The following is a 26,848-nucleotide window of genomic DNA, read 5'->3' on the forward strand; positions in this document are numbered from 1 at the left end:
TGACTACAGGAAACAAAAGCTTTTTCTTTCTTTTGAAAGTTGAAATGTCAGGTTTATTCTTTAATTGTTGTCAGTAATTGAACAAAATACAATATTGTTGCCTTTTCTTTGTAACTGTTATGTCATTAGAGGATCACCAGAAGGTGCCTCTCTCTGGGTCTGGCTTGGTCAATAATTACACCTCTGGTAAATAAGTGGAACTGTGTGTTACCCTCTCTCTGGCCTTTGCCCTGGACTGAAATCTCAAAATCTACCCAAACAGAGAGGAGGCGGAGCTGGGAAAGGGCAGAGGGAAAGAGAGACAGGCACACACATTTGTCCACAGGGGGAGCCATAACACTGTCTTGTCAATAGAGCTGCTGCAGACATGGTCACGTTATCTGAAGCTCATTTTAATCACTTATCATCCACTTGACAGTACTACAGTGTGTACACATGGATAAATATGTTGATTTCGTGATCCTTCTCATCAAAACAAAACAAAATTAATTGGTAGCCACTTCCCAAATAAACTTCCACAATCTTGTTTTGAACTTGGAAAGTGGATATTAATTTTAGGACACAGTGTCATATTGACGCAGTAAAGCAGAGTCAGTCCAGACAAGTTCATGTAACATTACATTTACATATTTAGAAGAAATGGATTCATGTGTCAACACCTTAGAGCTTGAACTTCAATCTTCAAATGTTTATTTAGTAGCTGTGTATAAAAAATAGTAAATATTAACATCTATAATGCCATGATAAGACCTTGAGATGAAATTGATAGGTCAAACTTAGATGTTATTTACTGTTTTAGTTACTTTTTTAGATACTTGTCAGGAAGTTGGCCTTTGTGGCTTTTGCTTGGTCACTTCAGAAAGGCAACTTGTAGCAACTGTAATACTATCTTACTGTTGTGTGATGTGGTGTCTCCAGTGGTGGAAGAAGAATTCAAATCTTTATTGAGGTAGAAGTACTAATGCTACATTGAAAGTATGTGAGTGCAATCAGGAAATTGTACTGAAAGTCTGAATGTCTATTTTGACTGATTTTGTGTCTCTTTGTGGCTGTTTTGCATCTGCTTTCAGTTGTTTTGTGTCTGCTCAATTATTTTGAGTCTCTTGTTGCCTTATGTATCTCTATTTAGTAGTTTTGTGTGTCTTTTTACTCATTTTACATCCCTTTGTGGTCTTTCTGTGTCAAGGCATACTTTTTTTGCATCTATTTTTCCTTATTTTGTGTCTCTGTGTAACTTTGTGACTGTTTTGTGTCTCTTTGTACTTGTTTAGCTTCTCTTTGTGGTCATTAAGTGTCAAGTGGTACACATTTCGTGTCTCTTTTGTTTGTTGTGTGTCTCTTTTTGCTCATTTTGTGACTCTTTGTGGTTGTTTGATTGACTTCCCAACGAGAAGTATAAACAGTCACTTCACACAGAGTCCTCAGAGCTCCTGGGCCCCTGTTGATCTGTTAAGTAATCCAACCGTGGTCCTCTCCTTCTCCTCCTCTGCTGAGTCTCTGTGCTGCATCGCTCTCTCTGCCTCATGGCTGCCTGCTGCGGATGATGCGGATGATGCTGATGATGCTGATGCTGATGTCACCACCGCCTCCCAGCTTTCCCTGGCACAGCAGCAACAGCCCCCCCCCCACACTTTCCACTTTCAGGCTGACTGCTTGACCGACGGACAGACTGACGGCGGCTCGCTGGAGCATCCCGCACCCATCCTCCTGTTTATCCATCTGTACCTCGCTCCTCGCTCCTCCCCGTCTCCCACTCTTTTTCTGACTGACGCACCGCTGTGTTGTTCGACACTCAGCCCACCCAGCGCTGCTGTGCTGCTGAAGCTGAGGCTGACTCTCTCTCTCTCTCTCTCTCTCTCTCTCGCTCTCTCTTTCCCCGGCGGATTCTCCATGTATGGATGCGCTAAGGGAAAGGATGCTGTAGGTTGACCAAAGACAGGGAGAAAGGCAGAAATACGAGGCTGGTGAAGGAGATTCGAGAAGGAGGCACCGGAGGATCCTGGGCGCTGTTTTGAATGGGCAGAGGAGGTTTCATCCTCTGCGGTCGTCGAGTCTGAGTTGCTGAGGTAAGACGCGGATCCTCTGAGCTTGTTTTTCGTGGTACAGCATCGGCGCTGAAGGTCTGTCACGCCTTGGTGAGGACGGCAGGTGTGTGTATATGTGTGTTTGTGCTTTCTAGGTCTTTGGCACATTAGAGACGATAAATAATTACGCTGCGTTAGGATATTTAATGTTTGCTGTCAACAATTGTCTTTTAAAAATAACCGGATCCACATTTGGGGGAAAAGAAAACACATCGCTGGCAATTTGAATCAATTATGTGAACATTTCAACTCTAAACGTCATGTAAGCTCTATTTATGTGATCTGACCTCCTTTCTGACGCAGTGTTAGATGATATAGTGTCTGTGCCGTTTGTGTTTACGAGGCCTGTCTTTGAGGTGCGGCAGGCGAAGCAAGATGGAGGAGGCAATATTTACATAGGTTATAAATATTCGCAGTCTTTTCCGCAAATTTTGTAGGAATTCATGTCTTTTGTGTTGTTAGACTGGATCTATAGTGGGTTTTTTTTTTTTTTTTTTTTTTTTAAAAAAAAACAAAGATGCTGAGGAGGAATTTTGTTATTCATCGGTTTGGGTTGGATGGAGATGGATGTGCGCCGCGCTGCCTTGAAACAAACACACCGTTAAAAATCAACCCAAACGATCCTGTCATGAGCTGGAAAAAAAAACAACAAACATATAAGGGTTTCAGCTGCAGTGAGAGGAGTGATTAATGTAAAGATGCTGTGAAAAAAAAACGCATCAGCTGTTTCTAGACGATATGGGTTGTGTGTGTTGTTTTCTGAAGCCGTGAGGAGGCACAGTTTCATCACAAGGCCTTCAGCCGTGATGGATGAGGGAGGCGAGGGGATGATGCCCGAGGAATAAGCAGCCATTTTACTGTAGAATAGGAGGGATGCTGATGATCTTCTTGCCAAATGATGGGGCTGGCTATTTAGTCAGCGTGTTTTGGAAGCTGTTAGTCTCTGCCTTGAAGCCAAGCTGACTGATTCAGGGCCTGGAAATGGAGGATGTGTCGTGTTAGTCATAGCTGTTTGCTTAGGCCAACAAGGCCCTGTCCTCAATATTAGATTATAATAACAACAACAAGCTATTATAGTTTCAAAAGAATTCTACATTTGTAGGTATTTCACCATATTATATGATGTACAGGTGCAATGATGCCACATGGTCCATCTTTATTCTATTTGTTATCATTGCTGATAAATCCAATAAACTCTTCTCATCATCTACCTGCGCAGGTGCCAGGTGTGAGTCTGTGCAGCCACACGGATCTCCAGCTCTTCCGCTCGCTCACACAGCCACCTGCATCATGGCGGGGGCGTCGGTGAAGGTGGCGGTGAGGGTCCGACCCTTCAACTCCAGGGAGATCGGGAAGGAGAGTAAATGCATCATTCAGATGTCAGGAAACACCACAAGTGAGTCTGAAATCAATCATTGTTTTTTTTTTAAGTGTACAGGGAGTTGACCTGACTGCAGAGCATAAACTTAACATTAATGCTGATGGATGTGGATGTTTAATGTTTACATAGTGTTGAGAGATGCAATAATGAGGATCAGGCGCTGCACATTTTGGTGTAAAAGAAATGTACTTTAATCGCGGAGACATTAACTGTCCTCACTGATGGGTTAATAGGTTAAAGCCACCATGTGTGGAATATGAAAAAGTGTGGTGGTGTTAAAAAAAGACATTGTCCCAGGGACTAAACTACTTTAGCCTGGCTTGTCTTGATTTTTCTTGAGTTACAAACAATAATGTGTATAACATCCAAAGACATGGGAAGATTCTACAATCACATTAAAACATTTCACATAGAAAGAAATGCACATTTGAATGAATGCATCATGTTAAGAACATTCAATCGACAGTGCATACTTTCTGTAGTCTGTAAAATACTGCAGTCATGTGGTCACTTTTTTCTGTTAAGTGAAGAAGAAAACATGTGCAGTTAATGACACCTACAGTGAAGAGATCTTAAAAACTAATAATATCACAACATGTTAACTGGGACAGACTGACACAGTGGTTGTAACCACATGTATGAGGCACAGCATGCATAGCTTTAGAGTGTGAAGCCCAGAAACCCCCCGTTTTGACCACATTTCTGTGACCTACATTGAGCCAAGTTTAGCATTTCACCTCAGATATTTGTGTCGTAGGCAGCTTTGCCCTCTGGCGACAAGAGAGTGGGCAGGGAGGCACGCAGCATCTTGGCAGCTAGGGAGGGAAACAATAGCTTCTGTCAGGCCTTGAGCCCATCAGTGTGTGTGTGTGTGTGTGTGTGTGTGTGTGTGTGTGTGTGTGTGTGTGTGTGTGTGTGTGTATGTATGTAGGATATAGCGACTACTGCAGCTCTCTGCTCTCATCGTGCAAGCTCCAGGGACCGAAAAAAGACCCCATTGTTCTGGTTGAGCCCAGACACAGGGTCAGCTGATGCAAATGTGTGTGTGTGTGCCTGTTGTGCCTGTCGGTGTTTTTAATGACCTCATTAGAGCCTAAGATTCAACCTTTCATTATTTTGATTCATTAAACTTCACTGACTGCGAATGTGAGGGCTCTCTCTCCTCTTATATTTCTCTGCATTATAGCCACAGTGTGTTGTTTGTGACTGAGTGCATGTTTCAGCTGGACATTGCCGCTGCTGTGTTGAACTTGTCTGCAGGGGGCAGTACAGTGGATTCAGTTTGCAGCCAGCAGAGCATCTGCTCCTGCTTGGTTCTTGTTTCATATTCCACATACACTGCACTCCTCCCCTCTTTAAAAAAAAGGGATGATGGTGCATTTAAAACTGCTGCCATTGATACTAACTGAAGTCTAAAAGTCCTTTCTGACCTGTTATGTTCTATTACATTCCCAAACAAGGACTGTAGATTGAAAACAAAAACTCAGGTGAAAGACAATATGGGACCCTGACATGCAAAGACAAAAAAAAAAAACCTGAATGTGTGTTTGTGAGGTAGGAAATCATACTGACTCCGTTAGGGACTGACAATGAATAGACTGAAGTTAAATAATGTGCAGGTTATTAGAATGTCTCAGCTTCTGGTGCCTCTGACTGAGTCTGTTTTTCTCTAATTTAGCAATCCTGAACCCCAAACAGCCGAAAGAAAACAAGAGCTTTAACTTCGACTTTTCATACTGGTCACATACCACGGTGAGTTTCATGGCATCATTTCAGTTTTACTCCTCTTGGCAGAGATAAGAAAATTAATGTCTTTCTCTAAAACTAATCACCAAGTGTGTTTTTAATGTCTATTAAAACATATTCAGGCTGTGAAAAACACTGATTGTCTGCCTCTCTCATGTTTTTTTTTTTTGTCTTTCTTTCTGCTCCACTCCCACCATGTCTGCAGCCTGAGGACATCAACTATGCGTCTCAGATGCAGGTGTACAAGGACATTGGAGAGGAGATGCTGCTTCACGCCTTTGAAGGCTACAACGTGTGCATATTTGCATATGGCCAGACGGGAGCGGGCAAAAGCTACACCATGATGGGCCGACAAGAGAAAGACCAGCAAGGAATCATACCTCTGGTAATATAGCATACAATAATATAATAATATAATAACATAGCATACAGCCCTGACAAATGATGTAAATATTTGTTGAAAATTCATGTTGATGTGACTGAAACTCAGCCATATTGGTCCTTTGAGATTGATGCTTTTACCTCTTAAATCAGTGTTAAATTATACAAAAAGTTTTAAAGATGTAACTCTGGCCACAAAAATGACAGTCCATTATTTGTTTTCTAGCTCTGTGAGGACCTCTTCACCAAGATCAATGACAGCAATAATGACAATAGCATGTCTTACTCTGTGGAGGTGAGTGATTTCAGACTCTACCATACTTTTCAGTTTGTCTCTGTTTTGAAACACATTGCACAATATTGAACATTCCAAACTATGAATATGAAAGTCTGTTCACTGAATTAAGCTCTGATGTCGTGGGACATACAACAATTTCAGAGGGGCCCTGTAATTATATCATTGTATCAGATAGTTGGAAGCTAATTCACTTGATTATAATCTTGTAAAGGAGCTATGTGTAAGTTTTTGCTATCGCTATGTAGCCAGCGTTAGCATTAAAAGCTGTTTACTCAAATATTGCAAGTTCAGCATCAAACTTTAAAAATTCTTTATTCACCAAGGCGCTGTCTCCAGTGGTAGAAAGCAACAGCAACATTAGCTCTTGTTTTTCTTCCAGTTCTGTCTGCTGAAGTTAGCATGCTAACCAGTTAGCAGAGAGAATCAGTTTGTAACTCATAAAATATTTTTATGACATGCCTGCCTCTTTGCCTCCTTCAGGTGAGTTACATGGAGATTTACTGTGAGCGTGTCCGTGACCTGCTGAACCCCAAAAACAAAGGAAACCTTCGTGTCAGAGAGCACCCTCTGATGGGGCCCTACGTGGAGGATCTCTCCAAGCTAGCCGTCACCTCCTACAACGACATCCAGGACCTGATGGACTCTGGAAACAAGGCCAGGTGACAGAACCAGTTTGAATGTTAATGATGCGTTAACCAGTCATTAGTTGGTAGATGTAATAATGGAAGGAAAAGATGAACAGATGAGTGATTTTGTTGTGATAAATTCATTAATCAGTGGATGGAACAACTAAATATCAACATATGAGTCAGTAACATGTACCTAAAGTAACAGCATTTTTACTGTTTTCAGGACTGTGGCTGCTACCAACATGAACGAGACCAGCAGCCGCTCCCATGCTGTTTTCAACATCATCTTCACACAGAAGAAACACGACATGGAGACGGAAAACACATCAGAAAAGGTCCTGACGCCAAGCTCAGCTCATATTGACACCTTAGAGATCAGCCTGTCTGACAGATGTTTTTTTTTCTTCAGCTTTTAGAAAAAAACAAATCAACAAGAGCTATAGTTTTCTTATTCTGAAGATTGTCACAGTTATAGCAGAGGCCAACCTTTTATGACCTGAGTTCAGGCTGTCTGCAGCGCTGTTATCTGATCAATGTGTTATTAATCGATAACCGCACATAAAGTTTTACTGCCAGTTCTCCCAGTGCAGTTTCAGGTTAAAATGTTTTTGCTGTTGTGGTTGTTAACCTTTTTTGTTCTGAGCGGTCTAATTTGAAAATATTTTCTGTCGTCATACAGGTCAGCAAGATCAGTCTGGTGGACTTGGCTGGCAGTGAGAGAGCCGACTCAACTGGAGCCAAAGGAACCAGACTGAAGGTGAGAAAGGGTGTTGGTGGTGGTGATGGTGTTTTTGCATAGCTGCAGGATGGATAGACAAAAACATTTTCACATGAACAGAAGCCAAATCATTTTCATTTCTTTGTATTTTCAGGAAGGAGCAAACATCAACAAGTCTTTAACCACACTGGGGAAAGTTATTTCTGCTCTAGCTGAACTGGTATGTTTTTCTCATTAAAGATATTCTGCCGTAGATTCTTATTTCTTCTTATTCAAATAACAAATATTGGTATTTCTCTTTTAACTGTCAGGACTCGGCACCAAACAAGGTAAGCAATACCAACTATCACAATTTTGAAAAAGCAAATAGGATTTTCTCAGGGCCAGTACCAAATAAATTTGTGCTTATTTTGTGTACAGAACAAGAAAAAGAAGAAGGTGGAGAGCTTTATTCCCTACAGAGACTCAGTTCTGACCTGGCTACTGAGGGAGAACTTGGGTATGCAAACAGAGTACTAAACCTCAGTTTTTACCACAAAAAATCCATGTCCTTTGTCAATTAAAGCATTTTCTTATTTTCTGTCCTTTAGGAGGAAACTCTCGCACAGCTATGGTGGCTGCCCTCAGCCCTGCTGATATTAACTATGATGAAACCCTCAGTACCCTCCGGTGAGGAAAATGTCAATAGAATACCTTTTTAAAGATAATTAAGTATAATTATGTGTAACATTTCTCCCCCGCAAGGAAGATTTTTAAGATAATGTCACACAGCACAGATTCAGCCTGTAGAGAAGATGAACAGATGGTGCATATATTTACATATTCCAGAGGAAAATGGACTTTACATTATGCAGCTCTGTAGTGTTGCATCAGTAATGGACTCTTACAAATACCTGCTGACCCTTTTGCAGTGATTGTATAGCATCTTAACAAATGAATGCACCGTAATCTCTGTAGTTCTTTTTTTCCTCGGCTTTGGAACATACCATCCTTCTTATTCTATATCTCATACAGTTGGTTAATTCAGTTTGCAGAGATTGAGGAATCATGCTTATAACTTAATGGCTTCTTGACCTCAGTGACCTTTGTCCCTCCAGGTATGCCGATCGTGCCAAACAGATCCGCTGCAACGCCGTGATCAACGAGGACCCCAACAACCGTCTGGTGCGTGAGCTGAAAGAGGAGGTGGCTCGCCTCAAGGACCTGCTGTATGCACAGGGCCTGGGAGACATCATAGAGAGTGAGTGTCACAGGGGGAAACACAACTCTCACTCACAGAAAATGCACATATATAGGCTTACACAGGCACACACATGCATAAACCTGCACTCAGAGTGTTTGTGCAGGTTTTTTTTTTTCTCTCAGTCCATTTAAGACAGTGTCTCTCACACACTGTCTCTTCTCTCCTCTGTCTTATCAGCGTATCGCTGCACCGGCCCCGTCATCACTGGTTTGAAATGTGTGTATAACCTTAGCGAGCCTGCGCTTTGCAACTAATAGAAATGAATCCCAAGCTGGCCTTCCTCTTCCACCACACCAGAGACCTAATTCACTACCTCAAGAGACCATATGTGAAGTCAGACAAGACTGTAATTTGATTTTAAAAATGCGTAAAGCATACAATGATTGTTTAGAGCAACACAAAAACAATTTGTGAGGTTTGACCTTGTTGCTGTAATCCATTAATTTTCCAAAGAATTCTGCAAAATGGCCTCCTTTTTCTTTCCATTAGTTCTCATTTCCATGGTAATAAATGTTTTCTCTCTTTCTTTTTAATATGGGAAGTACCTTACTCCTTAAAGCACAAGTTAAAATTAGCTGAAAACATTTGCGTTGTGATCTCAAAAGGACTCTTTTTTTCCAACATACAAAAAAGCAGACAGCATTAAAGCCCGGGTTGGCACGAAGCATGCTGTTCAATGCATTTCCTAAAACAATTATTAGAGATCATGGAAGAAAGGACTGACTGGGAGGACGCCATTTTAGATTGCTCAGGAGCTCTTTCTGTTGCATCCTGGTTCTCTGTGTGTGGAGCTAATTGATGCTATGAGTCAGGAGCTTTGAGGGCTGCACTGCCAGGAGCTATGCTACCAAAGGCTGTGCTGAACAGTTTCAAAGACATTAGGACATGCTTCACCTAAAAAAACAAAAAACAAAAAACAAGCTGTTTTTAGTCTTAATGCACTGTAGTGACATGTATATTTTCTCTTTTCTTTTTCATAACATTCTCATGCTTGCGAGCTTGTTGAGTGTGTTTCTGTGTATTTGAGTGTCAGAGAAAAAAAAATCTGCTGATGTCTAACTTTCAGTCTATCTGGCATTTTGTGCTCTTTCGGTTTGAGTTGCTCTTTTCTCTCTGTCTGCGATGGCTTTGGTAAGCAAATGACCTCTGCTTCTTTGATCCATTATTTGAGCTTTCTCTTCTTTTTTTTGTACTCCTCCCCGTTGTTCCCCTGTTTTTTTCCTTTATATCCATTTTTCCGCGTGTTCCTCTCAATCCCTGATGTCTCTCCTCAATTACCTGGCGTCTGCTCCTACCTTCCCTCCTTCTGTCTTTCCTTCCTTCCTTCCTTCCTTGCTTTCTCCCACGCAACGCCTCTCTCTCTGGCAGACCTGTGCGATTACAAGAACTTTGTGAATAATCGCCAGGCTGTCAATCAAAGGGGTGATCTCTCCACAGTGACCAACGCCATGACGGGTATGAGCCCCTCTCCTTCGCTCTCGGCACTGTCCAGTCGCGCCGGGTCCATCAGCAACCTCCACGATCGCATCTTCAGCCCGGCCAGCGAGGAGGCCATCGAGAGGCTCAAGGTAAGAAAGGATGCTGAGTTGGGAAATGGGAGGTTAGATATGTGCTTGTGGGCATGAAATAAGGTGAGTGGGATGAATTTACCACAATTTTGAATTTCATCAACAGGAAACTGAGAAAATCATCGCAGAGCTCAATGAGACCTGGGAGGAGAAGCTGCGTCGTACTGAGGCCATTCGCATGGAGAGGTTGGTCCAAAATATCCATGTAGCGTTTTATAGCTCTATTTTTCACATGTAAGACCCATCCTCAGCTGTTACTCCTACCACCTGCTCATCCTCATAGCAATGGAGACAGTCCCATTATTCTTTACTTAACCTTTCCCCTGAAATCCACAGTATATTTAACTATTTAACACCCATCTGGTCCACCTAAACTAAAACAATCACCAGTTGTGATTGTCAGAGATAAATTTGCACATTAAGTTTTCAAGAATATTTTCAATTTCTGGATTGCTAGACCGCTTTGAAAGCAGGAATACACCACATGTTTAGTCATGCTAGTGGCTCGGATCTAGGGATGTAAATTTCAGTCTGTCTGTCAGCTGGTCGGTCCAGCACTGTGGTCCAGATGGAAATATGTCAACAACTATTAGATGGATTGCCATGAATTTTTGGACAAACATTCACAATCCCTTCAGGATGACTCCTCTAGCGCCACCATTAGGTTGATCTTTTGTGAAAGTGAAATGTATCAACAACTACTAAAGGGATTATCATGAGACATTCATGTTCCCCTCAGGATGAATTGTAATAACTTGACCGAATACCTGTGAAGCTAATGACATTCTCATATATTTATTTATTATGGATATGTAGTGCGACTAGGCAAAACTAAGTTGGTAAATATCATACCTGCTAAACAACAGCATCATTGTGAGCATGCTAGCATTTAGCTCAAAGCACCAACTTGTTAAGGTATTCTGTGTCTCAGGGCAGAATTGTGGGTCATTAAAAAACATCCTCAGATCATACCTTTTGATCAACTATAATCCTATTGTTGCCTGTAAAATCGGATGTTATGACCCTGACTGTGTGCTTTCTGTAGAGAGGCCCTGCTGGCTGAGATGGGTGTTGCCATGAGAGAGGACGGAGGCACTGTGGGTGTCTTCTCTCCGAAAAAGGTAAGATGCTTGCCACTTTTGGACCATAGTTTGTCATTTTTACAATATTTGTCTGAACTCACACAACCACAAAAACTGTTTTGATTGTCATGATTTACCCCTTTTAGACTCCGCATCTGGTGAACCTGAATGAGGACCCACTGATGTCTGAGTGTCTGCTGTATTACATTAAAGATGGGATTACCAAGTAAGGTTTTTAGATATTTTCTCCAACATTTAATCTAGATACAGAACTGTTTTGGGGGATTTATCTCACCTTATCTTCCTGCAGGGTTGGCCGCGAAAACGCCAAGACTCGCCAAGACATTGTTCTCAGCGGCCATTTTATCAAAGATGAACACTGCACCTTCAGCAGCACCACAGGCCCCCAGGGAGAAGGTAAATGGCTGGCTGCTCTCCCTCTCTATCTGGCTTGATATGTAGGATTACAATTTGTTAAACAAATGTTCCAGCTTGTAAACACATATTACAAATCAAGCCCACCATCTGTTATATTGCCTATATTTTAAATACTTGGTTTTATAAATGTTTTTTAGGATGTGTCATCCTTGAGCCATGTGAGGGGGCAGAGACGTACGTCAATGGGAAGAGAGTGACATCACCCATTGTTCTGCGGTCTGGTAAGTGTCTTTGGGAAGAGGTGGAAAACAAAGCAATTGTACTTGAAGAGCAAATGTAGACAGGTATAGTGAGAGAGAGAGAAGTCAGAGCAATTGTTTGAAAATCAGAACAACTACCAAAGGCTTTCACTCACCCTGGAAAACTTAAGAGGTTGACATGGTGGTGCAGTGGTTAGCACTGTTTTTCCTCACAGCAAGAAGGTTCCTGGTTTGAGCGCTTGTTCACTTGGGGCTTTTCTGTGTGGAGTTTTGGTTCTTTCCGGGTACTCTAGGTTCCTCCCACAGTCCAAAGACATGCAAGTTAGGTTAATTGGTGACTCTAAATTGCCCATAGGTTGTTTAAATGGTTGTTTGTCTCTATGTGTTGGCCCTGTGATGGACTGGCGATCTGTCCAGGGTGTACCCCGCCCCTTGCCCAGTGTCAGATGGGATAGCCTCCAGTCCCCCCATGACCCTTGTGCATAAGTGGTATATGGAAAAGGTGTAATCTGCAATTGATGCCATTTTTATGCCAGTGTTCGCTTTCTCATTACTGTGTCATCATCATACAATAAGGCTTTAAAACTTTTTCCTATTTGCATTTTGTAGGGAATCGCATCATCATGGGAAAGAGCCATGTGTTTCGTTTCAACGACCCAGAGCAGGCCCGTCTGGAGCGAGAGAGGACGCCGTGCGCTGAGACACCGGTGGAGCCCGTCGACTGGGCCTTCGCTCAGAGAGAGCTGCTGGAGAAACAAGGCATCGACATGAAGCAGGAGATGGAGCAGAGGTGTGTATGTGTGTGTGTAGGAGGATACTGAACTCATAACGATGATTGTGATTATTACATTACACTGTTATTTTCTTATATGTAACTTTCCTCTCAGGCTTCAGGAACTTGAGGATCAGTACCGTAAAGAAAGAGAAGAAGCCAGTAACCTGCTAGAGCAACAAAGACTGGTAAGAGAAAGCTCCATTTGAAAACATCAGATTTTAATTCATGTCATGTCATGACATTGATGTTTTATTCCATGGAAAAAAAGCCTGTTTAATTGTTTATTCATTGAAAGCAAAAGCAGAATATTAGTATTCTGTTCCTGATCTGGATCGTGTACTTTCTTTCAGGACTATGAGAGTAAACTGGAGGCGCTGCAGAAACAAGTGGACTCTCGGTACCTGGAGTCACCAGAGGAAGAGGAGGAGCCTGAAGAGGAAGGTGATACTGCCAGTTTTAACTCCCTATATTCTTGCAAACAATCACGTTTCTCAATCAGGCTTTTATTTGATCAGATTTTATTCAAACATCACCTCTCATAAACTCTCCAGTGCCGTGGACAAAGCGTGAGACCGAGCTGGCTCTGTGGGCTTTCAGAAAGTGGCGTTTCTACCAGTTCACCTCTCTCAGGGATCTTCTCTGGGGCAATGCCATCTTCCTCAAAGAGGCCAATGCTATCAGTGTGGAGCTGAAGAAGAAGGTGACATAGGGAGTTTTTTTTTTTTTCTATAAAAACCTTGAAAGAAAGCCTTCTTGCACTGGTAGAGATTTATATTTTTTAAAGTCAGGGTACAGATTTATTTTAATGTGATTCTGGCCCAGACTGGAAGCAGAGTGAAGTGTATGAAAGTGTCTGCCTGTGGCTATTGATCATTGTGCATTTAATTGGATTTGCATCAGTGTGAGTCTCTCGAAATGTAATTGATTGTCTGGACTTATTGCGATGATTCAGCTCTGTGAGTCATCAAAATCTGACAGACTGCACAATATACTGAAAATACTGAGGCCTCTCTGGTGGTATGAATTTTAAAATTTATAATATTGACTGTTTTTTGACCAAAATCAAACATTTCTGCTTCATGCCTCGGCCATTTATTGATTTGAACCATCCCTCCAATGGAATGTTGTATTATAATCAGCAGAGGATAAAAAACATATTTTATGCTGAATATTCTGGCTATGAAACCCTCCTGCTGTTTCACAGCTGCAGGTATGATTGCACCTGAATTTGATCTGTGTTACTTTTAAAAATGTCATTGTTTAATGAAGGTAAATATCACCACATCAGGAATTTATTTTGCTTAAACTCTGCATAGAGACTTTCCTGTCTGATATGTCTGAGTCACCACTGCTGAATCTTATAAGATTTGTAGATTTTTCATATATATCACAGTAGGATAGAAATAAGCCGTCACTCATATATTTATGTCTCGTGTCGTCCGCAGGTGCAGTTCCAGTTCGTCCTGTTGACAGACACTCTCTACTCTCCACTGCCGCCTGATCTGTTGCCCCCCTGCGTGGCCAAAGAGAGAGAGAGACGACCTTTCCCTCAGACCATTGTAGCTGTCGAAGTACAGGATCAGAAAAATGGAGCCACACATTACTGGACTCTGGAGAAACTCAGGTAAAATCAGCATTCGTCATTAGAACAGTGGATACATGGCTTAAAGCTGATTCCATTTTAAAAATCACCTTATCACCCAATGTTTAATATGAGAATAAGATGAAATGTAATACATAAAACTATAACAGAGCTATGAATATAGAAGCATGCAAAATAAGAAGCCTGAGTAGCCGAAGGGCTGCAGCTCTGATCAAGAACCACAGCATCCCCAGTTCATATCTGGATGGGGACCGTTTCCAAAAAAGCTTTAACACTAAGTAATACAAAAGTTCATGTCATCCTTTATAAACTTGTTCTACTGCCCCCTAGTGTCTTTATAAAGTACAGTAAATTAAGTGTGTAACTGCTTATTTTAGCTTCACCTGTTGTTCTGTCCTGGTTTGTTCAGGGGCCTTAAATATCTTTTCAAATGTTTTTTTATACTATTTGCTGCAGGCAGAGGCTGGACCTGATGAGAGAAATGTATGACCGTGCCGCAGAGCTCCCCAGCAGCGCTGTGGAGGACTGCGACCACGCCCTGACCGGAGGCGATCCCTTCTACGACCGCTTCCCCTGGTTCCGTCTGGTCGGCAGGTCGGTCACCAGCTGAATTTTCTCTCCTGGAGGCAGTATTTATTGAAATCTTGCTCTTTTATTGCACGATAAACGGTTGTTAAAACTGAAATCTCCCTCATCGCTCCCTTGCTGTATCTCCTCAGGGCTTTTGTGTACCTGAGTAACCTGCTGTACCCGGTGCCCCTGGTGCATCGCGTGGCCATCGTCAGCGAGAAAGGAGAGGTGAAAGGTTTCCTCAGAGTGGCTGTGCAGGCCATCTCAGGTACAAAAATGAAGGCTGAGTATTAGTTTTAACAGTCACATGCTGTTGAACAAGTCATTGTAGCTGTTCTTTTGAGATGGTTTGTATTTGAGTATTTGTAATTGTAACACATTACTGAAACATTATATCTCCGTTCAGCTGATGAGGAGGCTCCGGATTACGGCTCTGGTGTGAGGCAGTCAGGCACTGCCAAGATCTCCTTTGAAGACAAACAGTTTGAGAAGGTATTTGATTTCTAATGGTTTTCTCTGCATGTGTCAGATAATCTAATTAGTGGGTGCAGAGATGTAGAGAGAATAGATGCAAATATGAATTTCTTCCTGAGTTGCTGCAGTTGGACGTCAACGTCTGGTGTAAATGGAGCCCAAGCTCATGGTTTCCTGTCTTTTACTTTAGTTCCAGACTGAGTCGTGCTCTGGTAGTCTGTCGCACTCGAACACCTCTCAGGAGGAGCTGCGAATTGTGGAGGGAGAGGGACAAACCGCTGAGACAGGGATCTCTGCGGACGAAGTCAACAACAACACTTGTGTTGGTGAGAAGAGAGCTTTACAGGGACTGGAAATGATGCTAGTCTGACGATATTTCCTGTGTCCTGTGTGAGGAGATGTACTGTGTTGATGTTACTTTGACCTTTCAGGGCTTACAGCGCTCACAATTCATAAAGATCAAATTTTCTAAGCTTTAAATCAGACAGGAAGAACCCATTAAATATTCTTCATACCACAGTGCTAAAATAAATACTTAGCTTTATAGGAAAATGATCTAAGACGGTTTCACTGTGAAATGTCAATGTGTCTTTCTCTGTCTCCTGCAGCCACCCTGGAGGCTCCCTGCAGCCCAGTGAAGAGTTTAGGTCTGGGTCTGGATCTTCCTCTGGACCTCTCTCCAGAGAAAGCTCTGTCCCACCTGAAGATCGGCAGCACCTTCACCTTCAGAGTCACCGTCTTACAGGCCTCCAGCATTTCGGCCGAGTATGCCGACATCTTCTGCCAGTTCAAGTGAGTGAACAGTAACACTTCAAGCTCTACATGTCTTTGGTTAATCAGAATGTGTCTGTGTGGTAGTCAGTAAATACCATTATCAGGCATTTTAATGTCTTTTCTTATTTCAGTTTCATCCACCGTCATGACGAAGCGTTCTCCACTGAGCCACTGAAGAACACCGGCAGAGGGCCTCCGCTAGGCTTCTACCACGTACAAAATGTGAGCACTGCACTCTTCACTCCCGTTATTAACAAATAATACTGCAGTGTTTTTACTCTTCCTTTAAAATAATTTCTTAGTTATTCTTTTAGTTATTAACAGGTTGTCTGAGTAGTTGTCCAAAGGGTGTAGTTGTAGTTACATTCCTTCTCTCCTCTGTTAGATCACAGTGGAAGTGACCAAGTCCTTTGTGGAGTACATAAAGACCCAGCCCATCGTCTTTGAGGTCTTTGGTCACTATCAGAAACAGCCTTTCCCTCCACTCTGCAAAGACCTGATCAGGTCAGGAAATTTAAACTTTAATAATTGATTAATTGTCAGCTGATGGATTTTTAGAACGTTTCCTCATGTTTTGGTTTCCTTGTCTTGTTTTTCAGTCCGCTGAGACCGTCAAGGAGGCAGTTCCCCAGGGTGATGCCCTTATCCAAACCAGGTGAGCAGTTTCTAAGAGTATATCAAAGATCATATTGCATTTCACCTCCTTTTATGTAATAGATTTTTTAGACCTGAGTTTGATTTAATCATTTGATGTAATCTATAATAATCCATAATAGATAAATTAATGAGAAAAGGACAGTGGGTACAGATTGTGAAACCTCCTGAGGCAAATTTGTGATTTGTGATATTGGACTATAAAAATAAAATTGACTTGACTATAAATGGTGACGCTTCACAACCTGCTCTGTCCTCTTCACTAACTCTGTCTTTAGCCAGTTACAGCTCAGTCCAGTCCAGTTCAGTCTGGTATACATTGTTGTAGTCTGTCACACATTAATCTGTTCTCTCTTCATTTCTCAGTGCCGGCCACAAAGCTCAGCACTTTGACTCGCTCCACTGCAGGACCATGTCACGCCAAATACGACCTCATGGTCTTCTTTGAGATCTGTGAGCTGGAGGCCAACGGAGAGTGAGTCATATCTTCGATACCATAAAACCAGGGGACACAATAGTATTTTTTCCTGTCACTGCAGTGAATACATACAGTATATCTCACTGAAAATGTATTTGTTATTTCCATTCTCCAGCTACATCCCTGCTGTTGTTGACCACAGAGGCGGGATGCCCTGTCATGGCACATTCCTCTTACATCAGGTCTGACCACATTTCACCACATTACCGACATGTTTCCCTAAAGACATGTAAATAGACTTCAGAGTGTTCAGTGTTAAGTGGCTTGATTCAATCACTTTCCAGATTTTATTTTTTATTATTTATTGTTTTAAGAGCAGAGATTACGTTTCAGAAGAGTAACAAACCGCTTTGCTTTCCGTCTTCTCTTGACTCCACAGGGCATTCAGAGGAGGATCACGGTTACCATCGCTCATGAAACAGGAAATGATATTGAGTGGAAAGAGGTGAAGGAGCTGGTTATCGGTGAGTAATGAGGGAAAACAAACTGGTCAGAAATGAAAAGTCCTTCTTTAAAGTAATAATGTCTAATGTCATCATGATTTGTTTGGCTTCAGGTCGCATTCGAAACACACCAGAGGCTGATGAGACCATCATAGACCCCAACATCCTTTCCCTCAACATCCTGTCCTCTGGATACTTCTGGCCAAAACACGACGACAAGTATGCATCTATCTATCTATCTATCTATCTATCTATCTATCTATCTATCTATCTATCTATCTATCTATCTATCTATCTATCTATCTGTTTTTACTGATATTTTTTAACTTTACACAATATTTCATTTTAATTTGTTAACAAACCTACAGTATATCATATAGACTGATCAGTTGCTTTGTTTGTTTCTTTGTAAATCAGATATTATTTTGCTTGAGTGCATTTTTCAGTTTTGCATGGATCAGTATTGTTTGCTGAGTTTAAACTTTTAACAGCTGCAGTTAAAAGTTTCTAACTCTTGTCCTGTTTCTCTTTATTCTTTGTTAATGGCAGCGTCTCCTTGGGAGTTGATCATAGGTATAATGACAATCATTTTTTTATCTTTTCAATTTGTTGTTTCTGGTAACGAGATGCCCATCTGCTCACAGGTTTTTGTTTTGTCAGGTTGATTGTTTCTTCTTTAAAAACGGCGTAGATAGACGGCGTTGACCTTTTGTTTTTCTCGTGCCAGAACTTTCTACCGATTCGAGGCAGCATGGGACAGCTCCATGCACAACTCTCTGCTGCTGAACAGAGTCACTCCCTATGGGGAGAAGATCTACATCACCCTCTCTGCTTATCTAGAGGTACAGGAGGATACATGGAAATTACATCAGTTTCACATCAGTTTGCACTCTTGTGAATGGATTCTGATTTGTTACTTGTTACTATGTATTTTAACTAGATGGAGAACTGCACTCAGCCAACTGTGATCACCAAAGATTTCTGCATGGTCTTTTACTCCCGTGACACGAAGCTGCCGGCCTCTCGCTCCATCAGAAACCTCTTCAGCACTGGCTGCCTCCGGCCCGCTGAGAGGTAAAGATTTACACTATAACATCTGTTTATCTTTTAAAAAATGAAAATTGCAGTTTAATTGGAAGTGATCTCTTTTTCAAATTCGCTGTTGAAACATTGCCTCTCTCCATCTTAGCAACCGTGTCACAGGAGTCTATGAAGTCACTCTGTGCCATGTGGCAGACAATGGAAGTCCAGGTGAGATGGAAGTAAAACTAAGAAGAATGTCATCAATAAAAAATAACATAAATGTAACTCAGATGTGACGCTGTGTTTTGTCGTGCTAAAAGCGTGGACTGTTTTCTTCCTCTTCATTAGGCATGCAGCGTCGTCGCAGGCGCGTGCTGGACACCTCGGTGGCGTACGTCCGAGGAGAGGAAAACCTGGCCGGGTGGAGGCCTCGCAGTGACAGCCTCATCCTGGACCACCAGTGGGAGCTGGAGAAACTCAGCTTACTGCAGGAGGTCAGTTTGTAGACTGAAGAGGTTTATAAGATGTAAGATGACACCTAGAGAAGATGAGTTAGGAAACACAACAGAGATTGCCTGTAGATCATCTTTTGCACAGTCAAGTGAAGTGAAATTTGTTTGTGCCTGTGGTAATAGGTGGAGAAGACCAGGCACTACCTGCTGCTGAGGGAGAAGCTGGAGGCGACTCTGCAGGCGGGACAGGAAGCCCTCTACAAGAGCGGCGACATCAGCGACTTTGCAAAGAGTCCCGTCCTCAGCCACAGTCCCAGCAGCAGCCCTGCCCCTGAGAGCCCCAACCAGAGGCAGAGGGAGCTGGCTGCCAAGGTGACTGCTGCTCTCCGAGGGCTCCAGACCTTTCATCCTAGCTTATCTGTTTTTTTTTTTACTGTTATGATCACATACAGAATATATTCAACATAATTATAAAAAACTCTTGTTTTTTTTATTCTTTTCTTTTTAGTGTCTGCGTCTGCTGATGCACACCTTCAACAGGGAGTACAGCCAGGTGAGCAGCAGTGCCAGTGAGAGCAAGGTGAGCCCCAGCCTAGGCCCTCTAACCCGGCCCTATAATCCTTCTGAACCTAACATTTACTGCTGTACCTTCACACAATATTTAAGCCCCGCACTCCACCCACTCTCTGCCTCTGCATTAAGTCATTCAGTCATTTGTTAAGCACAGTTTTTTTTTTTTTTTTTTTAACGTTTCTTTCTTCCTAATCCTGTCTAATAATTTAATATCAGTTATGTTTTCTGTCTTAAAAACCACTCAGTAGACCTGGGTTAAATATTAACTATGCCAGACATGGCAATCAGGATTATTTGAGATAATATTGACCATGGTCTCCTGCTTAAGTCCGTCCTCCAAAACCCATGCATCCACATTTCATCCCTTGAAATAATTTAGCACCTTTACCCTCCTTTTTTCCCCCTACCTCATCCCTCACTGTCCCTCCTCCTCAGAGACTGCGAGGCTTCCACTAACCTAATGTTACTCCTGCATGTCCTCTTTAACATGTAAATCAGTGAGGGGCTCTTAGACATAATAAGGATTTGTGTTAGCAGTGGTACAGACATGGTTCTACAGTACATTGTTCTAAAAAATGACAAGTTGTCTGATTGAGTTGTTTTCTGAATGCATGTCTGTGTTGTATGTGCTTAATTGTTTGCTGGTTTGTTTTGTCTGTATCTGTATTTGTCCCTCTTGTTCCGTGTGTGTGCTTCTCCATGCACGATTTGTTGTGTGTGTGTGTGTGTGTGTTTGTGTGTGGGTGTGTTTTAGCTTTCTGAGATGTCTGCATCACTAATGAGGGAATCATCATCGTCCGGACTGAGCACGCTCACTCCATCCTCTACCTGCCCGTCACTGGTCGAGGGACACTATGACATTAGGTATGTAACTACGTGCAGGTTTTTCTAAAAAATCTAGAATCCCCTATAAAGGTTCAGACCTTCAAATTTTAAAGGTGCTATTGCTACATAGCCAACATTAGCATTAACAGCTGCTTTCTTACCAGTCTAGAAGAAATGTTGCAAGTTTAGCATCAAACTTCATTCCTTCACTTGTCAAGAGCTGTCTCCAGCTGTGAAAAGCAACACCAGTGTTAACTCTGGCTTTGCTTCTATTTTTATCACTTCTTTCTTCCATTGAAGTTAGCCTTCTAACCAGCTAGCCCCATCGTAATACCACTTTGTGATAGTGAGTCACTGTAGCGTCCAGACTGTCTTTAGTCCAACATGACAGGACGAAGAAGTAGCGCTACCCAGAGGGTATATACTAACCTCTTGTCTTATAAACACAAAAATGACTGAAGCTCTTGGTAAGTAAAATTGTTAATGCTAACGTTGGCTATGTAGCAATAGCAAAAACTTACATATTGCACCTTTAAACTTTCCTTGAAGTTGGTATAGATTGAACCACTCTTGAATGGTGTTTGTTGGTTACTCCATCTACTTTGTATTGTACGTCCATAAAGGTGGACTTTAGCAGAGGCTAAGATACCCTGACTTTTAGTCCATGACAGAAATCAAACCCAAAAAACAGTGGATCCTACATTTCCCATAATGCGACTTGATAACCTCTTTCATTAGACCCTCCCTGTCTCCCTTGCTGGTAAATTTTTTGGAGAGCTATTATTACTGCACACGACAAATAAAATGTTCAAATTTAATGAAAAGAGTGTGAGACGTTGCAGGTTACTGCTTTAACTGTACTTGTTGAGAACCTCTATTTTAGTGCTAAGCCATTATTGCAAGAAACTTTCACTTCACTTTGAATTTTTTTATGAATTAAGTCAAAGAATGCTGGGTCCTTTTTTATGAACATGTTGTTTGTGTTGTGAAGACACACTGAACCCAGTTCTGGAGCGTCCACCCCAGATCTGGACCCATTCAGCCCAGTGGACAGAAAGAAAGCTCTCAGAGGATGCACCTTTGTTCCTGATATACAGGAAATCCGTGTCAGGTCAGACTACACACACCACCCTTTACTGTTTTCATTAGGGGGAATAAACATAATTTCAAAGCAATTGTGGTCAAGTTTTATTCATTTTGTCATAACTTTAGTATTTCTTTCATCATATGCAGTCCCATTGTGTCAAAGAAGGGCTACTTGCACTTCCTGGAGCCCCACACCAGTGGCTGGGTGAAGCGCTATGTGGTTGTGCGCAGGCCCTACGTCTACCTGTACCGCAGTGAGAGGGACAGCGTTGAGAGAGCTGTCATCAACCTGTCGTCTGCAAAGGTGGAATACAGTGAAGACAAACAGACCTTACTACGGGTACGACAATAAACCTCAGTTTATTATTAAAACTGATATCTGAGTTTTAAAAAAGCAGCAGTAACTCTGTGAAGCTGAATGAACTTTAGTAACCTCAGGCTGTTACATGTGTCCAGACTCCCAACACGTTCGCTGTGTGCACTGAGCATCGTGGGATACTGCTGCAGGCCACCAATGACAAAGAGATGCATGACTGGCTGTACGCTTTCAACCCTCTGTTAGCCGGCACCATCAGGTGGGTGGAGGAGAAGCTAAAAAGCAACATGGATGAGCCGTTTTCTGTTGGTTTAAACATTTTTAACATAACTGTGGTAATCCTTTCACAGGATCCTAAATGATTATAATGATGCCAGGTGGAAGAGTATGTAATATGATACAATATTGGAGATGTGGTAAATTGGTAGACTTCCAGTTAATCAATTTACTTAACCCAGAGCAGTGGTACCCAACCTTTTTGGCTTGTGACCACTTAAATAAAGTACCTGTGTTGACCTGTGACCGCTCATCATATTTACATGGAATCCCACAGGGGCTGGTAGGGACCAAAAACAGAGCTAAAACAGAGTAGATATTGGATTTATGTTCCTCAGGTGACCAGAAACACAGCTGTGGTACATTCAGATAAACAACTGTTAGCTAACAAGTTCACCACATCATCTTAAAAGATATATCAATGTTGTGTTCACTGTCCACTGCCCCCAAGTGGCCACAAAAAAAAGAGAAATTCCTCCAGATATTAACAACTGCATTTTTTCCAGGAAACTTCTTAAGAAGTAATCAGAAACTAATGGTACTTGTAAAATTAGTGTTTTCAAAGCTACTTTTTATATAGTTTATAGCACCTTACTTTCCCATTTTCCAATGTTTCATCTTCTTTCCTCAGGTCAAAGCTGTCGCGGAGAAAATCGGTCCAGTCGGTCCCGTCTGCCCAGCGGATGTGAGAGGTGAACCAGCCTGGTGGAAAACAAAACAAAACAAAATGAACAAAACAATACAATCTAAAAGCTCCGCTCACCATCCTGCTCTAATGAACACTGACCATATAAACAAACTTACACATAAAACCATTTAAGTACCCTCCTGTATGACGCCACTCGGTCGCTCATCCCAAACCCCAACAAAACTTTCCCTTCTCTCTCCTTGCAGTCGACACCTCAAACCCTGCATGGTGTGTTCCCTCCTGACCATTAGAAAAACACATAAGAAAAACTAACCACCCAAACATGTTAATTAACATACCTCTGCTGGGCATCTGATTAGTTTTCACATGTAGAAATCTATCATCTGTGAGGCTACCAAATCCCTGTAGAAAGTTAATATGTGCTCAATCCCTCCTTCATTTATCATAACTGAAAATAAGTCCCAGTTGTAAACCAACCATTCATGTATTTCTAATAAATGCCATCAGGTGAGGGGGAAAATGAGAACATCAAACCGGATGTGTCTCCGTGTAGAAGCGTAGAAGTGTGCAGGAATGACAGCTCCACGTACAACCATTATACATATACTGTACATTACCTCAGTTTGGAATGGCTTGGTGCTCTAAAACATAGAGTATTTGTTTCACTGCAGCGGTTTCAGATAGCAGATCGGTCATTTTAACACTGAAGTAGCATGAGGAGAGATTTGTTAGGACTAAAGGGTAATTTGTTGTATCATTGTTGTCGTTCTTTTTTAACTGCTTCAATGAAAATTGAGTTCCTTGGCTAGACTAAGGCAAAATAATCCACAATCAGGAGAGATAACACATGTCCTTGCCTTGTACTTCATATGTGCTTTTTTTTTAAAAAAAAAAAACAAACAAAAAAAACATACTCCCTTGTGCGTATACCCATAAAGGAAAATATTATTTAATGTGGCTATCTTATGTTCTCTGCACTGTTTATTTGTGACAGGACCACTGATCAGTTTTGTTGCATGGCACTTTATTGTCTTTATTGAGTTAATGTATCACTTTGTTTTAACCAAAGCACTGTTTTCATGTTGTAAATGCTTCAAACATTGTCTTCTGTGCACTTGTGTTAGCAGACAGTTTTTGAGAATCATTGGCTGTTAAACAAATAGAGAATTAGAGAAAAATGCCTATTTCCTATCTTGCAGAGAAAGATAAGATCAATACTATGCTAAATATGAAGCTATGGCCAGCAGCTGGTTGGCTTAGCTTAGCCTAGCTGGAAACAGGGGGAAACCTGGCCAGGTTTTGTCCATAGATAACAAAATCACCAACATACCAGTATCTAAAGTTCACTAATTAAATTTAGGTGGTTTGTTTGATAACACAAACTGAAGATTTTACAGGGAGTTAAGTGCTGGACTGCTTCCTAGCAGGGTGCAGAGACTTTCTCGATAAACCAAGACACAATGAGATATAATGTGTTAATTAGTGAGTTTTAGAGGTGTCGGTAGCCAGATTTTTTTTGTCTTAAAGTTGAGCTAGGCAAGATGTCTCCCCTGTTTCTTTATGCTAAGCATACTGATGTACTTAGTTACCTTCTCTCAGAGAACATTGGTTATATGCATAACCTCTAGATCTTCTCATCTACCTTTTTGCAAGAAAGAAAATTAGCAAGTTTTTGAAACTGTCCTATTTCTTAAAATGAATCAATTCCATCAATTCTATCTAAATTGACCTAAGGTGTTTTATATGGTGAGTACACCAGGAGGACACCTGTACTGTATGTGTGTGTTTAAATTCTTATCAAATAAGCACTTATTCTGTCTGTTAGGGGCCAGCAGAGTTGTTACATCAAATAAGTTTACTATAAGTCTCCTCTAGTAGCTAAACGGGAAGTTGTAAATGATCCTGGACCTGTAATCTGTTGAGGGCAGTTGCTTTGAGTGGGCAAGAGCGTTGCCCATGCACCAGATAGTGCCTCCCTTTCTTCACCTCTTTTTCTTCTCTCCCTTCTTCATCATTGTCTTTGACATCCACACTAAAGTTAGTTACATGTGTCCAAGAGTAAGCTTTTATGTAGAGTAATAGTAGATGCAATGGATCTTTTTTTTAAATATTGATGATCTATTTCAATGTTTTGGAGAGTGAATATTATCAATGATGCTTTATAGTATGTTGGTACAGCCTGTAACAGTACAGTGCAGCGCATATTTCATTATCATTGACTGTAAATGTTGCATTTAAAAAGAACCCTCCCCCTTAGCTGTACTGTAGATTGTACTGTAGATGCTAAACATTTGACAACCTGATGCTTATGTCGGAAACCAGTACAGTATGATTAGCTCTGGTGTAGTTTTGACTTTTTATGTCAAGGATGGTTTCTGGTTGCTTTTACCTGTTTCTGTTACTTTGCAGTATACCAAGATGACCCAGAATATTAGTCTTGAATAAATGTCATCAGTTGAATAAGATATTTATCTAAGAAATAGCTTGTTGTTGCTAGATTGTTTACAGATATTTAGATATTATTGTGCATATTTGTTATGTTATTTACATTTAAAATAATATTATCCATATATCTTCACTCAATAGAAAAACACCTTTTTCATTTATAAAATTTTCAACAAAGACGTGGTCAGCCAGCCATTTCGTCTTTCTCTTTTTCCTCTGGTTATGATCAGTTAATCTGACTTTCAGTCAGTCAACAGAAAGTATTAAGGACTCTTAATGCCACAGGCCAACCAACCTGTTGAGCAACGAAGCCTAATACTTTCAAAATCTGTACAAAATCTAATACAAATGTATTTCATATTTCACTTTGGATTTGTTGCTTTTTTAATGATATTCTCTCTATGGGCAAAGAATTCAGTGTAATTAAATCCTTTATTTCTGACTGTTTTTGGGTCATCTTAGTATAATCGCCTTTATTTGTTTGCTTTAACGCTTTTAGATATATCATGTTAATGCTGTCTGCTGGAACAGAGGACAAATGGAAAGTTTTATTTATGAAGTTTTGAAGGGTAGATTATGTTCTTATAATATATTGCACTCATGCACAAAGCATCTTTATTTAATATGATTTGACACGATGTTTTAAGAATGTATGGAAAACTGGTTTGTGTTTAAAAACGCTACGGCCCTGTCCTGAAAGGAGGAGAAGATAAGATTCTGAAACTGTGCCATTTTCACTTCAGCAATCAAACCACCATCAACACTGCACCAAATTGCATAGATTTTTTAAGGTTATAACTGGCAGATGTTGTGCAGTGCTTCCAGCCCTAACTATTCAAGGGTATCGTGTTAAAAAAAAAAAAAACACCTTGAGAGACAGTTTTAGGGCACTGGACAATAATTGTTAAAAGGTAAATGAGTTGATTATTTCATATTTGGCTGCTTTTTAATTGTCATAGCTCTGGATCGAAGCATGCAGGTCCACTTATCTTCTGCTGTACTCTGTCCCTCTCTCCTGCCTTACCGCTTGCTAATGACGACAGCCCCCCACCCCCGAAGTGCTGCTTGTAAAGTATTGTCATTCATGATCCTTGTAATGACTAACCGGAAACCTCCCTCTTGGTTCTGTCTTGTATATAAATGGAGATTTTCTGTGTTGGGTCTCATCACACAGATGATATTAACTCTCTCTTCCTCTGTATACCATGATGAATAAGAATAACTGGCCTGCTGCTTTGTCAGGTGTCACCTTAGAGTAAAGAGTGCTGGTCTGGGACCAGTTTTGCACATTTCAGCTTAATGTGGATCAGGTGGTCATTGCGGAGCAGGTAGATGATCCCAGGTCTGTGCTCTTGCTCTGAGCTGCTTGACAGAAGCAGAAACAGTTCCTAGCCTGTGATGAAGTCTTAATCTCAGTGCTCACGTTTATCTTTTGAGTGTTCTGGAGTTTTTTCTCATGTCTGTGGACACGTAACAAAAGTTGTGAAGAAAAAAATAAGGCGAATAAATAAATGAGTGTTAAACTTATGCAACAGTTTTGTGTCATGTGACTAATTGTTGCCGTTGTTCATTTTTGGTAACCACTTAAATCTGTATATAGTATCTGGCTTTATGAGATGCTAACAGCCCACCGTAAATCTCATATTACAGCAAATGGATTAGTA

General features: G+C 41.3%; 1 protein-coding gene across 5 annotated transcripts; it reads left to right on the top strand.

Moving 5' to 3' along the window:
• Positions 1 to 1,650: 1,650 nt before the first annotated feature.
• Positions 1,651 to 26,711, top strand: kif1ab (kinesin family member 1Ab). Of its 5 annotated transcripts, XM_018676674.2 has the most exons (49): positions 1,652 to 2,066; positions 3,304 to 3,480; positions 5,144 to 5,217; positions 5,417 to 5,596; positions 5,819 to 5,887; positions 6,371 to 6,549; positions 6,743 to 6,854; positions 7,199 to 7,276; positions 7,392 to 7,457; positions 7,549 to 7,566; positions 7,658 to 7,736; positions 7,828 to 7,906; positions 8,335 to 8,477; positions 8,658 to 8,696; positions 9,918 to 10,048; positions 10,155 to 10,234; positions 11,094 to 11,169; positions 11,277 to 11,356; positions 11,441 to 11,547; positions 11,706 to 11,789; positions 12,378 to 12,558; positions 12,656 to 12,728; positions 12,894 to 12,984; positions 13,095 to 13,243; positions 13,989 to 14,167; positions 14,603 to 14,740; positions 14,866 to 14,984; positions 15,123 to 15,208; positions 15,381 to 15,516; positions 15,799 to 15,982; positions 16,096 to 16,186; positions 16,350 to 16,468; positions 16,564 to 16,619; positions 16,985 to 17,093; positions 17,212 to 17,278; positions 17,476 to 17,560; positions 17,653 to 17,758; positions 18,089 to 18,112; positions 18,267 to 18,381; positions 18,480 to 18,613; positions 18,729 to 18,790; positions 18,911 to 19,056; positions 19,198 to 19,386; positions 19,523 to 19,594; positions 20,342 to 20,451; positions 21,404 to 21,523; positions 21,646 to 21,838; positions 21,955 to 22,073; positions 22,722 to 26,711. In XM_018676674.2, exons 2-49 carry the CDS (start codon positions 3,375 to 3,377, stop codon positions 22,777 to 22,779), a joined length of 5,091 nt encoding a protein of 1,696 aa, XP_018532190.1. In that variant the 5' UTR covers positions 1,652 to 2,066; positions 3,304 to 3,374; the 3' UTR covers positions 22,780 to 26,711. The 5 variants fall into 5 exon arrangements, with proteins under 5 accessions (XP_018532189.1, XP_050925989.1, XP_018532190.1 ...); XM_018676673.2 differs by lacking the exon at positions 8,658 to 8,696 and having other exon boundaries at positions 1,651 to 2,066; positions 9,849 to 10,048; XM_018676675.2 differs by lacking the exon at positions 8,658 to 8,696 and having other exon boundaries at positions 1,653 to 2,066.
• Positions 26,712 to 26,848: the final 137 nt, after the last annotated feature.

Source organism: Lates calcarifer, linkage group LG4 (genome assembly GCF_001640805.2).
Source record: "Lates calcarifer isolate ASB-BC8 linkage group LG4, TLL_Latcal_v3, whole genome shotgun sequence".
Taxonomy (NCBI): Eukaryota; Metazoa; Chordata; class Actinopteri; family Centropomidae; genus Lates; species Lates calcarifer.

What these genes read in the sequence shown, in the direction of transcription:
- kif1ab (XM_018676673.2), top strand. Translation starts at nt 3,375, where the DNA reads ATGGCGGGGGCGTCGGTGAAGGTGGCGGTGAGGGTCCGACCCTTCAAC. An exon ending in GTGTCTTCTCTCCGAAAAAG is followed by an intron (nt 11,170 to 11,276) that starts GTAAGATGCTTG and finishes TACCCCTTTTAG; the next exon opens with ACTCCGCATCTGGTGAACCT. An exon ending in CTGTTAGCCGGCACCATCAG is followed by an intron (nt 22,074 to 22,721) that starts GTGGGTGGAGGA and finishes TTCTTTCCTCAG; the next exon opens with GTCAAAGCTGTCGCGGAGAA.